At 40.0% G+C, this 14,912-nt stretch overlaps 1 protein-coding gene across 1 annotated transcript; it reads left to right on the top strand.

The window, feature by feature from the left end:
• The first annotated feature begins 6,882 nt into the window (after positions 1–6,882).
• Positions 6,883–12,653, top strand: GPR84 (G protein-coupled receptor 84). Its single transcript, XM_073613631.1, has 2 exons — positions 6,883–6,924; positions 10,728–12,653. Exon 2 carries the CDS (start codon positions 10,759–10,761, stop codon positions 11,866–11,868), a length of 1,110 nt encoding a protein of 369 aa, XP_073469732.1. The 5' UTR covers positions 6,883–6,924; positions 10,728–10,758; the 3' UTR covers positions 11,869–12,653.
• Positions 12,654–14,912: the final 2,259 nt, after the last annotated feature.

Raw genomic sequence — 14,912 nt, 5'->3', positions numbered from 1 at the left:
TTGTTCATCATGTGGAAGAGAAGGGATGCCCATAGCATAAAACCGTTTTAAAATGTATTTATTTGTTAAACGAAAAAAGTACTCACATTTTGTATAGATATTATAAACATGAAAACATGAGTGAATGGATGCTGTCAGAAACCTATTCTCGGCTGACCGGAGGTGACGCAAGATGTTCGTAACCCCGCCCTATGCGTTTCGTCAGACGTCAAAAGGAGCTTCTGTACTTGTACCCTGTGGGCGAATTTACCCACACACCATTCTAAAAAATTTATAGGGACACTTTTTTGTCTGTAGGTGGAGTCTTATTATAATGAAGGGCGAATTATTCATTTGTAGGCATGTCGTAGTGGGGGAAGAAAAATGCAGTGAAAAACGGGTTTAAACAAAATATTGGGCGTGGCTTAAAGGGGGCGTGGTTCAAATGGGGTGTGGATTGAGTCTGAGATGAACGATGGATGGATGGAGGGAGAAAGAAATAAGGAGGGAAGGAGAGAGAAGGAAGGAAAGAAAGAGGGATGGAGGGACAGCAGGCCCAGATCCTACACCACAATAGCAATATGTGTATTCAATAAAGTTTAACAATCAGCAGATAAACATACCCCGAACACCTGGTGTTGGCGCTTCAATCATCCTGGCACCGTTGTTGTTATGGTGTCAGGATGATTGAAGCGCATTATTTCTATTATTACATTGTAATATAAAATTAAATCATTCAACTCACCATAATGCAGAATCAGTGGGAGCTCAGAGTGTGTCACTTGCCACATCGCTTGCCACCAGATGCCAACAGGTGTCCCCAGCAGAGTCCCTCCTTACATCAGGTGTCCCCAGCAGAGTCCCTCCTTTCACGAGCCATTCCCAGCAGAGTCCCTCCTTACATCAGGTGTCCCCAGCAGAGTCCCTCCTTACACCAAACATTCCAAGCAGTCTCTCCTTACATCAGGTGTCCTCAATGGAGTCCCTCCTTACATTAGGTGTCCCCAGCAGAGTCCCTCCTTACACCAGGCATTCCCAGGAGAGTCTCTCCTTACATCAGGTGTCCCCAACGGAGTCTCTCCTTACATCAGGCATTCCCAGCAGAGTCCCTCTTTACATCAGGTGTCCCCAGCAGAGTCCCTCCTTACATCAGTCATTCCCAGCGGAGTCACTCCTTACATCAGTCATTCCCAGCGGAGTCCCTCCTTGCATCAGGTGTCCCCAGAGCTGAGTCCCTCCTTACATCAGGTGTCCCCAGAGCGGAGTCCCTCCTTACATCATGTGTCCCCAGAGCGGAGTCCCTCCTTACATCAGGTGTCCCCAAAGCGGAGTCCTTCCTTTGCTTACATCAGGTGTCCCCCCTCTTCACCCAGTGTGCAGGCTGCACCCCGGTACCGACACTCTGGAGATTTGGTCTCCGCCATTTACTGAAGACCAGTTCGTGGAGGTGGAAGTGAAGAACCAAGAGGCGGAGCTTGGATTCCACCTCTTGTTTCTTCCTCATTATAGCTGGTCTTCTGTAAAATGGTGGCTGGCGGAGACAATTCAGTGCTGGCCACGGACCTCTAGCGGCAGCAAAAAAAAAAATTGGGAAAACTGCAATTTCTTGGGAAACGGTGAGACCGGGACAAAGGTCTAAATCCCGGGAATGTCCTGGGAAATTCGAGTCAGTTGGCAAGTATGTGCTTATCCTGTGCTGGCAACTGAGTGATCAGTGTAGGTACAGAGCAAGTGGTGACATTATTAATAACATTAAAGTACAGTATATCTAAACCCAAGATCAAAAATGTAATGTTTTGCAGCTTATAAGTCCTTAGTTATGGTGGCTGTACTAGCTTTCTTTATTCAGGTTAGGTACATTTTCTGCAAACACAGAAAATGACTTATTGACCATGATAGAAATCCAATATCCCTGTAACTTTCTCTGCACCTAAAGTGATATTAAATCCAATGGCCAACATTTATTACAGCTTTCCAGTTCTTACATGTGGTGACTGCATTAGTCTTCTTTTTAGGCTTTCTTTCTTTTATCTTCACCTGATGATCTGGCCAGTGAGTCTGTTGTTTTTCAACAGAACTAGCTGTCCTGCAGTTGTAGCAGTTAGAGGGTTGAGACAAACCACTTACTACTGACAGGGGTGCTTACAATGATAAACATTTATTTATTTAAGTAAAACCTTTATCCCAAAGGGAAAAATGTTTCTGTAACTGCATAAAAACTGTGAGCTGGAGTTTGGCTTAAATTAGTGTATCTAAATCTTTTAGTGCATCTAACACTATCCTTTCCCCAGACTGACAATGCTGCTGTCCAAAGGTATCTCCGTCACTCCTTCATCTAGAGTGGAGACCCTCTAATACAGGAGTGTTACTGGCCAGATCACCAGCTGAAAACAGAGGGGACAAAGCCTATAAAAGAAAATGAATGTAGCCACCACATCTAATGATTAGTAAGCTGCAATATGTTTGGTTTTGGGTTTTATACCACTATATCAATGTTTTCAGTTTTCTCAGCTATCTTCTGTGAACTTCAAGACAACACCCCTTTATGTGGTAGAGATAAGGAGAGGAGGAGGTATTTTTACAGTCTAAATCAGAAGAACAGGTGACAATGCTGATACTCCATAGATGCTCCATAGATACAAAGCAGTGAAGAGCGTTGTCATTCTAGGACAGGAAGTGTGCTACTGGTAAAAAGAAATGAAAAAAGCCTAAAAGAAAGAAAAATGCAGCCACCACATCCAATGATTGGTAATTTGTAATATATTACATATTTGTATTTGTGTTTAAATACAACTTTGTCCTGTTGACTGAGCAATCACTGTAAGTGCAGAGGAATAGGAAGTGTAAATACCTATTCTGCTGTAGCAGAGCCATGGGTTTCTATTTCACTTTCCACAACTTCTCTAGCTTGGTTTTACTTTGACTTCATGTTTTGTCAATAACTCCGATAAGGCTTATGTACACGGGACGTTTTTACAACCTCTCCTGAACGATTCAACTTGACAGATAGTAACCTACGTTTAAAACATCAGTTTTGCCGCATTTACATGCCGCGTTTAGCTGCGTTTTGCCGGCAAAATTTTTTTTTTCTTTTAAATAGCCAAAAATGAAAAACTCCTGTAAACGAAATGCGGCTAAATGTGAGTTACCGCGTTTAACCTCGTTTAGCCAAGTTTAGAAGCATTTGGCACTTGAAATGCCTCTAAACTCAGCATCTGAACTCATTTTTTTGCTTTCTAAAGAGAGCCTCTAAACGCAACTGCCTAGAAATGACTATAAACGACCCTGTGTACATGTACTGATAAGATAACATAGAGGAGAGTTCAGGAGAAGTTGAAAAAAATGCCCAACTGCTCCTGAACGTCCGTTTAGCAGCGCAGTGTACATAAGGCCTAAGGCCTGAGTTTAGAGGCATTTCAAGCTCCAAACGCTTCTAAACGTGGTAACTGGCATTTGGCCGCATTTCGTTGGTAAGCTTCTAAACGCAAACGCGGCATGTAAACACGGCAAAACGGACGTTTTAAACGCGGGTTACTATCTGTCAAGTTAAATATTAATAATTAATAATATTTTTATGTGACTTTATCACTTTCTCTCTCATCAACCTTTCCACTTTCTCACATTTCGGTTATTCATTCTATTATTATTTTATATCCTACTGATCCTCTTCCTATTTTTTAATTTTTTTTTCAGTTTTTATTTATTCCAATGAGAACACAATAAATTAGTGAGATGCAAAAAAGTTACAAAAAAATGTACATTTTAACTATGTACACAGTTTTGTACAACTCAATATATATCAGTCTTATAAAGAACAATACTAGACATTATAATTAAGAACATTAGAGGAAGACTGTTTGCACAATACCTGCTAGTACATGAGGCAACCTAAACGACAGGTATAAATAGAAAAGTTTCCCTATTGGGGCTTTAGACAGCAGTATAAACATAATCAAAAATGTTACAAATGATTAATGAGAAATCTTTAATCATGAAGGTTACCAAATGTCACAATATAATAAATATACAGTACATATGAAAATCTGGCCAAATGATAAAATGCATGGTCCGCAATATAACATACAAGTAAGGTAAACAGAATTAAGAAACATGGTAACATAGCAAATACTGTAAAGTGTTGAATCACTAACGCGTTTCGACCATCAAGTGGTCATCTTCAGGGGGATCATTAGCTCTATGAAACATATAAATAATTTTCAGAATTTAAATCATATCAGCTTTCATCGCAGTACAAATATATATGTAACATTTTTTAAATTTTTATTTCAGTTTTTATTTATTCCAATGAGAACACAATAGATTAGTGAGATGCAAAAAAGTAAAAAAAAAAAAAAATGTACATTTTAACTATGTACACAGTTTTGTACAACTCAATATATTGCAGTCTTATAAAGAACAATACTAGACATTATAATTAAGAACATTAGAGGAAGACTGTTTGCACAATACCAGCTAGTCCATGAGGCAACCTAAAAGACAGGAATCTCATTGCCTGTTCTTTATATATCTGTTTTCCAAATAAAAATGGAGAGATAGCGATGATAAAGAAATGGGAGGGGGGGTTGTGGGCAGAAAAAGTATTGATAGGAATTAGGGAGTCTAAAAAAAAGTATAACAGGGGATGTGGGAGACTTGGAGGGAAAGGGAGCCACTGATGAATAGCAGGCTCTTCTCTTCTTTTAGTCCAGAATTTTAAATATGTCCATTTCCCCTTGTTCCCCTCTACATCCAAGGTGCACAGACATACTTGTCACTTACTCTGCCATCTTTCGTGAGCTTGCCATCATCCTCTGTACCACAAAACAAGAGCATTTCATATACACCACAGCAATTTTTACAAATCATTTGCTCACCCTACCTAGTCAAGGATGAAGGCTCTGGAACTCATGTATATTGTAGCCCCAACACTCCAAAACAATGAAAGTGTGCATCCTCAAAGGATCCACAGAACAATTTGGACATTTATCTGATAGGTGGATGACTTACATACTAAAACTGGTGTATTTTGGTTTTTTGCTGCACTAGGTTAGATTAAAATTGGAAGCCCCCTCATCTCAATTTGTACCACCCCTTCCTGTCTGTTGACACCCACCACCAGCAAATCTATTCCCCATCTGTCTGGCGGATCAGAGAATGGCAGTCCAATGGAAATGGACAGGTGGTCAGTTTCCATCCAACCGCTCCATAGAGGAGAGCGGGCTGTGTCCCTGTCCACTCTGTATAGTGGACAGATGTCCCGCTGAGCAGGTGGACCTGCTTTACAGAGCCCGTCCGTGTGAAAGGGCTCTTACTAATGACTTTATTTTTTTGTACAGGTACAATTTAATGTTTTACATTTTTATTATTTTTTTTCTTTTTTTTTCTTTGGGGGGGGGGGGGGGGGGGCTTTGGAGAGACATTAGGGGTCTAAACAGACCTCTGTCTCTTTTTAGTCCCTTTCTGCACTGTGGATGAATGAGATAGGAGTCTGTATAGAGACTCCTATTCATTCATAACATGAAAAATAGTAAACAGTGTTTACTATGTTTCATTCATAAACTGACAAATGGTAAACACAGTTTACTATGTGTCAGTGATTAATGAATACAGAAGCGATCAGTACTTTGATCGCTGTCTGTGTTCTTTCAGGAAAGGAAGGGGGCTGGTAAACACATGTTTACCAGCCCCTCTACTCTCCATCCATCCAGCGGCCTCCCGCACTAGCAGTGCCTGCAGCCGGCGGGAGGGGGCGGTGAGAGAGCTGGCCAGCAGCTGCATGGAGCAGATCACCCTCTCTCCATCTATCCAGATCTTCCCCACTAGCAACAGCTGCAGCCTTTGGGAGGGGGAGGTGGGAGAGCTGGCCAGAAGCGGCATGGAGCAGTGGAAGTGAAAGGTGGGAGAGCTGGACAGCAGTTGCATGGAGCAGCCCCCGCTCTCTATCCATCCAGATGTCCTGCACTAGCAACAACAATATGTAAAAAATAATAAAAAATACAATTGTAAAAAAAAAAACGGTAAAAAAAACCCAAAACTGCTCACACCTGTTGCGGAACTACCAGGGTCGCAAAGGTCGCACTTTCAACTGTACTCTGGTGTTCCACCACAGAGGAGGGATCCCAAAACAACAGGAAGGTGGCCTGCTGTTGGACTGTAAAAAAAAGGGTCCCACGATGGGCGTAAAGGGCCCTGGGATCAGTGGGAAGGGCCCCAGTCAGGGGCGATGGGGGCCTTCATAGTTTCTTGCACTGCGGCCCTAAAGGTTCTAGTTCTGCCTCTGCATTGGCCCAACCTAGACCAAGGTATCTAAGTATAATATAGCCATGCCTGGAATTATTCTTTAACTAAACCAAACCTGGGGATGCATGCTGGTAAATTAATTGGCTCCTGTCTAAAACTGGCCCTAGTATGACATTCTACTGAGTGTGTACTAAGATGACTGGTTCACTATCTGCTCCAACAGCAAAGTGCTTTGAGTCCCCAGGGAGAAAAGCACCATATTTAATGACTTTATTTAATAAATTAAAATTTGGTGGCCACTGGCTGTACTAAAGAGTTACATTCATAACATGAAACACTGATCACTGTTGATTTGAACATTCATTACGGTTGAATATTGCATATTCTTAAATGTACAAGCAGTGTGTGGAACAAAAGCATATTTTTATGAACTATGTTTTCAAACTAGCCTGTTGGAAAATAAAACAGATTTCTTTTGTGGAATGAATAACTATTACACAGAGCAGGTAAACAGAGTGAGGAAGAGTAGCAGACTCATCTTGTAGTCAGTGCAGAAAAAGTACATGTTAAAACGAGAACTGACATAAGGAAGTTACGAGAAATTGTTGAGCAAGGTGGGGCTTTTGAGGAAAGGCAGAGCATATATAAAGCCTCACATTCTATAAAATCCCAGTCTCAGATCATCAGAGCCTGATCCTGCACCTGGTGAGTAGTCTGCAAAACAATGCTGCACACACCTAGTTTAAATTATATAATACAGTTGAGACATTTGTAATCATTTTTTTGGATCTTCTAGATTATTCGGAAAGGAGTTATGGGATCTCTTATTTTGCTAAAGTTTCTCAGTAATTCTGAAATGTTTTTACTGCTATCAGGTTTGACATGTATAGTGCATTGTTCTCTTCTTGCTGGAGTGTGGTGTAGTTATTAACTTGTAGTATATAACAATTGAATATTATTATACATAGTGTTAACTGGTCAGTAGAGTTTGTTGTATTCAGAATGGTAATTTCCAACTTTGAAGTTTCCAAGTCACATCATGGATAATTACTTGCTATGACTTTTTTTCCCTAAACTTTTTGGTAGGCCCTCCTCCCCCTTTTTTTTTCTTTTTTTCTGTTATTCTCACAAGGTAAAGCAGGTCAGACGCATCCTTAGAACTGCCACCTACATTGTATCATTGAGAAGTGCTGCTGACCTATGATGAATGTTTTCAATGCAGGAAAACAACACCTGTGTATACAAACTTTATTACAGACTGTACAGTCGTATACAGCAATCATTTACGCAGTGATCATATTTATGAGGTTTATTATCACAGCTCCAAGCCATAATTGGCAAGCTGATAAAATCTGCAACTCAATAAACAATCTTTGAAGGTTAATAAATGCTCAATAAATATGATTTATGCTATTAAATATTTAGTTTGAAAATTAGCGACTAAGCCATCCATTAGTACATTTACCAGGTGGTAACAAAGCTGATAATATGTTCTAAATGTGTGTGAAAATATGAACCTATATCTAATAAACATGAACTTACAACCTTTTATTCCCTAAAGCTTGCTAATGGGTGTATTCTCTAATTAAGTGCAAATTGTCTAACAAATTTGCATAGAATTCACATTTTATGTTTTTAGTCACATACTGTGTAGGTGTCCCCCAAATAACTGACATCCAAGGCTGCAATGGAAAGTTATATATTTTTGTTAGCACACAAGGGAACTGACTGAACATGAAAAATTAATTAAAACATCTATGGCATTGGTTCTAAAATCCTGTCCTCGGGAAGTATTACCTTGGGGAGATGCAGACTAGAATACTGCAATCACTGAGCAGCAAATGATATCACCTGTAATGTATTTCAGTTATCTTGCAAACCTGGCCTGTTAGTGGATCCTGAGGACAGGAGTTGAGAACCACTGGTCTATGGGCTGCTTAAGTGTGCAATCTTAGGTTTCTCTAGATGTGGTCACAGTGAGGTTAAAAGACCCATATATAGCGCTCTCGCTGCATTTTGTGAATGAATGAAGTGTACATTCTCAGGAGGAAGTGTAAGCATCAAGACACTATAGAAAGTAATTAGATGCAGATAACCAATTGATAAGGTATTTCTATGATGCGTCAGTTGTACTAAACACGGTGACTCTATGTTGTGTAATATGTATCATGATCTGGATTCTATGATCATTTTGGTGCTGTAGTGTTTAGAGCAATCATTTGGGAGTCAAGTAGATTGAGAGGTGAAAAGTAATGACCAAGCCCTGACATAGTAAACAATGAAAACACAATTTATTGCACCAAAACAATTATCCATGAACATGCTCCTATTTAAAACCTGTAGGTTTTCTAAGGACACAATTTTATACTTGCGTGCACGTTTTCACTTGACATGAATAATGGATAAAGATAATGGATAAAAAAGATGCATGTCCCTTTTTTTTTTTTTTTTCCCAGCGCATTGCATGTGTTCTTATTGCATGTTTTCTTTGTGTTTATTGGGGTGCCAATGAAAATGAATGTTAAGGCACACTGTTCTTGTAGCTTGCGTTAATACAAGCTACAATACGCACCTACAAGCATGAATATGATCTTACACCTAAATCTTTACTGTAAGGTTAACACACACTTAACCTAATTGGAAAATTTCAATTTCAGAATAAACATTTGAACGTGATTGGTGTCTGCAAAGTGTTAAAGTTATTAATAGTGACACAATAATACATCAATATGTTAGTACCTGCTAGAACACTTAGTATTTTCTTCAATACAATTTTCAGAAAGTTAAAGCACTAGCACTGTGAATAGGTGATATGAAGGCCCTCAATTGGTTGTTGAGACTTGAGAATTAGGGAGCTAGTTGTTCTTGGTGAACAGGAGGAATGTTCACTCTACAATGGCAGTATCCAGAAAGGAGTCTGTGGGCAAGTCAGAGTCTTCTAAATACAGTTTATGAGATATTATCTAATACAGCTTCAGTTCTTATTTAATCCAAGAGGCGTTGCCGTAGTTTCAGATAAATTTAAACAGTCTCTTGTGACACACGATTATTACAAACATGTTAATTACTAATGCTTTCTATCTTGTGTTACGTCATCAGAACAAGAGAAATGCCTGACTGTTTAGAGCTAATCATACAACTTACTGTATCTAAAATATCTACTCGTTTTACAGCTGCCATATAGGAGAAAGATAAGAAAAGTTTATGTAATTTGCTTATATAGCACTGAAAAAATTACAATCTCCTTAGGTAGATGGAACCACCACATCAGTTGCCAGATTTTATCAATTTGTTAGAAACATGAAAAAACAGCATTGATTTAATGTTTTTTGTTCTCAGTATAAATTGGTCTTAATGTAGGAAAGTCACAAAGTGGGGATGAGAAAATCTGCTTGGGTTCAGTACATGAACAGTTTCATAAATCTTGTGCGAAATTAGCAAACCTTGTGGGCAAACCCTATTGAATGACTCACCTGGACATCCAATCATTTCAGTGGATCGCTCGTTGAAAGGATACATGAATATGTTGATAGAGTTTTACAACTTTTTGTCTGCAATCAATTGTCATATGTTAAAGACAGTTTGCATCTTTTGACTTTGTTACATAATATGGCTTTACTAGCAAATACCTTACTAGTTACTTAGGTCCTCTCTGGTCAGAGTGGACCAAAACCTGACCAATCAGTGGTCATGTAATTTCTCAGTTCTGAGCAGTGGTCATCAACCCTGTCCTCAGGGCCCACTAACAGCCCAGGTTTTATGTGTTAATTTGAGCAGACGCAGACTAGAATACTGCAATCATTGAGCAGCAAATTATATCACCTGTGATGTATTTCAGTTATCTTGCAAACCTGGCCTGTTAGTGCGCCCTGAGGACAGGGTTGATGACCACTGTCTTAGAGCTGTCAGGGGACAGCTGCAGCATCACACCACTGCTGCAGCCATAAAAGTGAATACAAATGTTTGGGGTTTTTTTATTCCCACACTTCTCCTTTAATACATTTTTGCAAACCAAAGTCAAAAGACTTCAGTTAATAATGGCAATCAGCAATGACTTCTAACTTCTATAAATCAACCTTTTAGAAGGTGGTATGTTTGATAAGCACCACTTGACGGCATAGTGGTTTAGGCTAGTCAGTCTCACGATTATATAGAGAAACCTCAGTATGTGTGTAAGACAGGAAAACCTGCCCTGTGCCTAAATACTATCAGCTTGCAAAATGTTAATAGTTTGGGTAAGAGTAATGCATGGACTTCTAACAGAGTCTGCAGTTATTAATGTAAAATATAAACTGAGAATTGTAATCCTAAACTACTAAAGTGAACAGATACTTGGTAAGACTATTGAATTGCACGTGGCAACATTTGAAACAACCTAAAACAATAGTAGTGACTAATTATTTAGGCATCTTTTTGCCAAAGAATTTGGCTAAGAAAGGGTTCTGATTCTGAATATTAAGATTAGCATTCTATTAAAATTGTCTCCTTTTTTTCTTTTTATTATTTAGGTAAACCTGTGGTTACAAGAAAACTTCCACCATGAATGACTCTGATTCCAATTTTTCCTGCTACCATCCATCCATTGTGGAGTATCGTTACTTTGCTGTGACATGGGGTATTATTGTGACTTTGGTGGGGACACTTGGCAATGTGCTGACAGTAATTGCGTTTGCACTAGACAAAAAGCTACAAACTCGCTTCAACCTACTCATCATCAATCTGACTTTGGCGGACATCTTGTACTGCTTATTTCTGCAGCCCTTTTCAGTAGACTCATACCTCCACCTTTACTGGAGAAGCGGAGCCACCTTCTGCAGGGTCTTTGGAATGTTGTTGTTTGTATCTAATTCGGTATCCATTCTGAACTTGTGTCTTATTGCTGTTAGTCGGTACATCCTCATTACCAACAGCAAACTGTTTGATCGAATATTTTCCAGACTGGGCACAACTCTTATCATGCTGTGCACATGGGTGATTGGGTTTGCAAGTTTTGCCCCCCTTTGGCCAGTCTTTGTCTTAGTGCCCAAGGTCTGCACCTGTAGCTTTCATCGTATAAAAGGCAGGCCTTACACCACCATATTGATGGGATTTTACTTTGTGGTGGGCCTAGGATGTGTTGGGGTCTTTTACTACCTGATTCATCGTAAAGTAAAATCTGCTGCCAAGGCTCTTAATCAGTACAAACTCGGCAATGCCAAAAAGGTGAAATCAAGTGATTCTGGAGTGAACTCAAGTGTGGTTGGCAAGTTTCATGACCTAGAAGACAGTGGAGTGGATACTGCAGCATCTAGTGAGGTAATCTCAGAACATCTTTCATCCTCAAAGGCTACTAACACCTCAAGTTCTACTGATTATGTGAAATCAGTACCTGCACCACAGCCAAAAGACACTGGGTCAGATTTCAAAAAGGTCACCCGTATGTGTTTTGTTGTGTTTCTCTTTTTTGTTATCAGCTATATTCCATTTATGCTGCTCAACATTTTTGATGCCAAAAACAAAGCACCACAAGTGCTTCACATGATTGCTGCAAATCTGACGTGGTTAAATAGCTGCATCAACCCTATACTCTACGCAGCCATGAATCGCCAGTTCCGTGATGCTTACAAAAGAGTTTTGTTCCTTGTCATTAACAAATTCAGAAGAACGTAAGAAATACAAGAGCTTTTTAAAGACTGGACCCTTCACTATTTATTATGGAACACATTTGTATCAACTCAATATGAAGCACAAATTTCATGACTTCTTTTCCCACTATGGGACAAACATGAATGCATAAAAAATATTTCTTTAACTTTTTTTTCTGCCAGTATTAGGAGTGATTTTTTTAATAAGAAGTATGGATATCTTTCTTTTTTATATCGCTGTACAGTTATTTAAATAATATTCTCAACGTGTTTATGTAGACCTATACCCTATACCGCATTATAAAAATCAGGCAGACACAGCAAAATACAGGAATGTGATTCTGGCATTCTAAATCAAGACAATTTTTTTAGCTTCTATTGTGTGATTTACTGCATGGCATAGTTTATAGTGGTCTGCCAGTTTTGGGCATTGAGAACAGATTTAAGACAAGATCGCATGGTCCCATTATTAGGCTAATTTCAGATGGGCAACAAGGTATTAAAGGATGTACTAAGCTGAACATTCAATTCAATAGCTTTGTCTGGTAAATACCCCAAATACACCACATTCGCAGACCTCGTGACCTATGCCAGTGGAATAGGTCACATGATGGAGACCAGAGTGCTGTACACTTGATACTTTAAATATTTTTAGGCCATATATACTATCTGCCTGATTATTTATTGCTGACATATGTTTTGGGCATAGATAAGTACAATATTTATTTTTTTTGCTCTGTGCACTTATGTATATAAAATAAGCTATAAACTAGCTGTATGTATATATTGTAATAAAGGTTTTTATTCTTATTACCTGTATTTTATTTATTTATTTATTTTATCATTGTGATCATTCTCCAAGGACAATGAACAATGTAATCATATAGCAGTTAGTACATTAATTGTAAAGTAAGAATATATATTGGCAATGAAGTTCAAGGTAATGTGCAGTCAAACAGCTCAATTCACAGTTAAAATACGCTTGTGTGTGTGTGGATGGTTTTAACAGCCAGAAAAATTGAGAATTCGGTTTAACTATTTTTTTTAAAATCCAGACACCCCTATCAGAGAGGAAAACAAGGTTGTTTTCTCTACTGCAGTTAAAGCAATAGAGTTTAGCACAAGACTGTGATTAGATAATGAAGGGGCACCTGTATGCTCTCCCCTCCTATCTCCAGGCTTGTGTAGAAAAGTCTGATTTACAACAATGTCCTTCTGCAAACAAACACAATACATTTTTTTTTTTTTTCTCTTTTTTTTTTTTAACTGTCGCCTTCTCAGGTTCACATCATAGTGGATTATGCATTTCCTCATTTCCTTTTATGCCAACACAATACAAACTTTATTACATAACTTTACCAGCAAATCCCTTATCTCTCCAACCTCCTAAGCTCAGCTGTAGCTATGCTAAGGCCGATATCAAGTGAAGCTTATCTTTTTCTGAGCCAGTTTGGAGAAAAAAGGAATGAGTAAAAGGAAAAAGAGAAACAAGAAAGGAAAAAAAAAGAAGGGTATATAAGAGCAAACTTATGGGCTCCCCATGCCCGTCGTCTACTGACTTAACCGGTGTTATACGAGAAAATTACCTGTTCCCAAGTCCACCCCCCCCACCCTCCCCCAATGTTTAACATGTGCCCATCTAGATTATTTGTTTGGCTAAAAATATACATATCAAAACCACTTCACTGTAGCATCATTGCCATCAAGGGTTCCAATTACCCATATATCTATGTTAAGCCCATCTCTTGGTCTAATCCGCGCCTTGCCCACTATTAGGGGCGCCCCACTTTCTTTATCCATGGCTTCCACATACTTTCAAATTCCTGAAGGTTGCCCCTCTTTAAATCTTTCCCTACCCAGGGTTTCATTAATTGTAGAGATCCAATCTTTCACCGTGGGGGGGTCCTTTGATTGCCATCTTAGTGTTATCATCTTCCTGGCCTGAAACAAAGCCCGCGTAATGGCAAGCGTGATGCTCAGTCTCTCTCCCATCACTCTTCTATGCCCCAGAATACAGACTATGGCCTCCTTTACCAATGTAGTGCCAAAAATATTTCCCAAATTCCCGGTCACCTCCTCCCAGTATCTAAACAACTTGGGACACCTCCACAGCATATGGATGAGATCTCCCGTCCCCCGACATCTGGGACAATTGTCATTAGGCCTTCTCCCAAACGTAAAAAGTCTTTTAGGTGTATAATAGGCTCTATTTAACAACAACAGATGTGAGAGCCGCTGTGAAGGGGACACAGAGACCTGAACTCCCAACTCCAAGGTTCTCACCCATTGTTCCTGGGTCATTCCTCCTATATCCTCTTCCCATTTAGCCTTTAGCCCGTGGAGTATCCCCCCGCTGTTGTCTGATTTACTTAATTGATCATAAATTCTTGATATTATCCCTCTAGTAGGGGTTACCTGCATTATGCTCTGAAATAGAGGCATTTCTTCCCATCTCAGAGTCTGGGCTTTAAATTGAGCTTCAACCACTTGCCGACCGCCTAACGTAGATATACGTCAGCAGAATGGCACGGGCAGGCAGAATCACGTACCTGTACGTGATCTGCCTCCCGCGGGCGGGGGGTCCGATCGGACCCCCCCCCCCGGTGCCAGCGGCAGTCGGCTTGTGACTGGGAGCGTTGGGAGGCGAGGGGGAGACCATCCGATCATGGCCCCCCCCTCGCGATCGCTCCCAGCCAATCGGAATCCTCCCCTGCCTGTGTGTAGTTTCACACAGGCAGAGGATGTGATGTCATCTCTCCTCGGCTCGGCAGTTTCCGTTCCAGCGCCGAGGAGAGAAGACATGTAAGTGCACAACACTACACACAACACAGTAGAACATGCCAGGCACACTAAACACCCCCGATCCCCCCCCCCGATCGCCCCCCGATCCCCCCCCAATCACCCCCCCCCATCACAAACTGACACCAAGCAGTATTTTTTTTTTTTTTTTTTTTTTCTGATTACTGATTGGTGTCAGTTTGTGACAGTTACAGTGTTAGGGCAGTGAGTGTTAGGCCCCCTTTAGGTCTAGGGTACCCCCCTAACCCCCCCTAATAAAGTTTTAACCCC

The sequence above is a fragment of the Aquarana catesbeiana genome, linkage group LG02, assembly GCF_042186555.1.
Source record: "Aquarana catesbeiana isolate 2022-GZ linkage group LG02, ASM4218655v1, whole genome shotgun sequence".
NCBI lineage: Eukaryota > Metazoa > Chordata > Amphibia > Anura > Ranidae > Aquarana > Aquarana catesbeiana.
The sequence above is the reverse complement of the archived record's forward strand: the minus strand, read 5'-3'. Positions and strand labels throughout refer to the sequence as shown.

Coding starts and splice junctions, on each gene's coding strand:
- GPR84 (XM_073613631.1), top strand. CDS start 10,759: ATGAATGACTCTGATTCCAATTTTTCCTGCTACCATCCATCCATTGTG.